This window comes from Danio rerio, chromosome 6, assembly GCF_052040795.2.
Source record: "Danio rerio strain M-AB ecotype USA chromosome 6, GRCz13ab, whole genome shotgun sequence".
Classification (NCBI taxonomy): Eukaryota; Metazoa; Chordata; class Actinopteri; order Cypriniformes; family Danionidae; genus Danio; species Danio rerio.
In genome coordinates, this window is record NC_141026.1 from 12,895,784 (window position 1) to 12,899,431 (window position 3,648).

Genomic DNA, 3,648 nt, shown 5'->3' on the forward strand with positions numbered 1-3,648 from the left:
ATATGTATTACGTTGAAATGAGCTGCAGATGTATAATCAACTGACTTGACCATTTGCTCTGTTCTTTAGGTATCAGAATTTAGAAACGTTCATCATCGACGTCAATCTGGTGTTCGACAACTGCGAGAAGTTCAACGAGGACAATTCGGACATCGGGCGCGCGGGACACAACATGAGGAAGTTCTTCGAGAAGAGGTGGACTGAGCTGCTCAAGCAGACTAACTGAGTCATTTCAACACATCAACACCCAAAGAGACACAAGACAGAGGGTGTCATGTGCAATAGCATTTCCTTCAGTAAAAGAGAGAGAGAGAGAGAGAGAGAGAGAGAAATCGCACTGAAATTTCAACCGTCAGAGCTGTATGTACTAAGGAGAAACGGAAAAAAAGAGAAAAAAAATCCCTTTCCACTACTTGTAAATATCTTTTTATTTTCGGTTTTGTATTTTTACTTTATGGTTAATATTATAGTGAATGTATTTAATTTTTTTAAAATGATTATTTATGACTAAATAAAAAAGAAAGGTCCACTCTTCGTTTTCTATGAAAAGGAAGAAACAGCAAAAACTGCTTTAAATCTAATGGAATGTGTATTTGTTTTTTTGTTTTGGTGTTTTTTTTTTCCTCCTCTCCAAATATGAAAGCCAAGAAAAAAAAAGAAACTGTTTACACTGTTCTGTGCCATTTGGCATCAGAGTATTCAACCCTCTGAAAGTGAACTAACGACATCACTGTATACACACACACACACACACACACACACACACACACACACACACAAACTCAAACACACATAAACAAGCAAACCGGAGGCACCCATGTGTACATACTGTCTATTAATGTCAATATATTGAGTCTCGTTTGGAATGATGGTGTACATATTGTTTCAGACATTGGATATCGTTTATGCCTTAGGACGATTGTAGCAATTAATTTTAGTCTTAAAGTGATTAATAATATACATTTATTGTTTGTACAGTATATACATATCCTCTACAAAACACTGTGGTCTCCTTAATCTTAGTAGTGCCTGCCCTTCAGAACAGGGTGTAGGGAAGAGAATTCGCTTTTCTTTCATTTTTGTTTCTTTGTTCCCCCCCCTTTTTTTCTTGTAACGTTCTTGTTTTTCTTCTATAAAACACATCACGGCCTCCACTGTACGAAACTGTCGGAGTGTTTCTTCAGTATCCCTGGCTCAGAGAGTCTCCTGCATTATATTGGTGGCCCACTGGAGGCAGCTAGAACAGAGTTTTTTTGTACCTGCGTCAGAGTACTTGAAGTTATTTTATTTAAAGATATCGTGGGAAACAAATGGTAGCGTTCTTTTTGTAGGAGCATTATTTTTCACTAGTGTGTGTGTGAGAGCGTGTGTGTGTGTGTGTACGTGAGAGTGCGAGCGTGTGTTTGTGCGAATGTGTGGGTGTTTGGCACGGACTTATTAAAAGGATGTTTTTAAATCCACAAAGTGTCGTATGTGTTTGTTTGTTCTTTTTGATGTTGGCACAATGGTTTTATTGTATGAATCTTGTTATTAGTAAATAATATATTTTCACCTTTACTCAACATTTAAATGGTTATTGGTGGTTTAATGGTTGGTATATGGTTTAAATAGTAACAATTTTTTTACCAATATTTAATTCACTATATAATATGTGTTTAATCTATGAGTGGACCGCAACAAATATTTAATAGTTATTATAGTTATTTAAATATATTTTATAAAATATGAACACAATACCCATGTTCATACTATTTTGATTGACGTATTTAACATTTAAATGTGTATAATAATAATAATAATAATAATAATAATAATAATAATAATGATTATGATGCTGATAATGCTGAAAGGTCCAAATAAATTGCTATTTTAAAGATTCTTATTTTTTCGTCATGCCATAAAAGAAGTCTGTAAAATAATTGACTTTTTCAGTGACCTTTACATATAAAATTTAAAATAAAACTAAGCTAAAATTATTTGTTCTAAATCAATTGACTAAATGTTAATATTACATTACAATTATTATATTACAATATTTCTGAATGTTTATATATATATATATATATGTTTATATATATATATATATATATATATATATATATATATATATATATATATATATATATATATATATATATATATATGTGTGTGTGTGTGTGTGTGTGTGTGTGTGTGTGTGTGTATACGTACACTTTTTCTAATAAATGTAATTTATTTAAATATTTTGTAATTTACATTATTACACCTAATTATTAAACTATACCTAGTTATTAAACCTAATTTCATTGAAATATTTTTTTAAAAATGTATTTTATCATCTTATGCCATAGTTGCTAAGGACGAAATCATAATGAAAAGACTAAAACTTTACCTAAAATTAAAATGAAAAGAGAAAATGTACCAAATATATCTCATTTCTATCTAATAAGTATTTCAAAAAGTGCTGTTTCACATACAATCAACTCTAGGATTTATAGAGAATGTTCTGAAAAAGAGAAAATGTCAGAGGAGAATGGCCAGACTGGTTCAAGCTGATAGAAAGGCAACAGTGACTCAAATAACCACCGTTACAACCGAAGCATGCAGAAAAGCTTCTCTGAATGCACAACACATCCAACCTTAAGGCAGATGGGCTACAGCAGCTGAAGACCACACCGGTTGCCATATTTTGTCAGCTAAGAACAGGAAATTGAGGCCACAATTGGCACAGGCTCACCAAAATTGGACAATAGAGGATTGGAAAAACGTTGCCTGGTCTGATGAGTCCTGACTTCTGCTGCGACATTCGGATGGTAGGGTCAGACTTTGGCGTCAACACTATGAAAGCATGGATCCGTCCTATCAATGGTATCAATGGTTCAGGCAGGTGGTGGTGGTGTAATGGTGTGGGGGATATTTTCTTGGCATATTTAGGCTCCATTAGTACCAAGCATTGTGTCAACACCACAGCCAACCTGAGAATTGTTGCTAACCATGCCCATCCCTTGATGACCACAGTCGTCTAATCACTACCTCCTGCAGGATAACGCACCATGTCATAAAGTGTGAATCATCTCAGACTGATTTCCTGAACATGACACTAGCCCCTTTCACACATACAGACCTTTCCGGAAAATTACCGGCAATTTTCCGGAAAGGTTGTATGTGTGAACAGGTCCTTTTTGAATATACCGGTAAAGTCGTTCCGGAAATTTTCCGGATATTTACCGGTATCACTGTGTGAAAGGGGCTACTGAGACACTGTACTCAAATGGCCTCCACAGTCACCAGAGCTCCATCCAATAGATAATTTTTAGGATGTGGTGGAACGGGAGATTCGCATCATGGATGTGCAGCTGACAATCTACAGCAACTGCGTGATGCTCTCATGTCAATATGGGACAAAATTTCTGAGGAATGTTTCCAGTACCTTGTTGAATATGCCACGAAGGATTGCAGTTCTGAACTCAAAAGTGGGTCCAACCTGGTGATAGTAAGGTGTACCTAATAAAGTGTCCGGTTAGTGTATATTGTGATTTAGAATTATTACCATCTAATTTACTTAGTACAAATAAGTGCATATGGGTCGAATATGGGTCCACATTTAATAAGCAAATACACATTTTGTTAAACCGATACCAGAAAGCGCCACAGTAAACAAAACCACGT

The 3,648-nt window shown here is 34.9% G+C and overlaps 1 protein-coding gene across 50 annotated transcripts in view; it reads left to right on the forward strand.

Annotated features, from left to right (window-relative positions):
- baz2ba (bromodomain adjacent to zinc finger domain, 2Ba) overlaps positions 1-1,464 on the forward strand; it is a 171,413-nt gene extending 169,949 nt beyond the window's left edge. For all 50 annotated transcript variants that reach the window (XM_087256605.1, XM_087256622.1, XM_087256611.1 and 47 more), the window contains one exon: positions 70-1,464. In XM_087256605.1, the coding sequence (XP_087112731.1) occupies positions 70-226 (157 nt within the window). In that variant the 3' untranslated portion in view covers positions 227-1,464. The remainder of the gene's footprint in view (positions 1-69) is intronic.
- Positions 1,465-3,648: the final 2,184 nt, after the last annotated feature.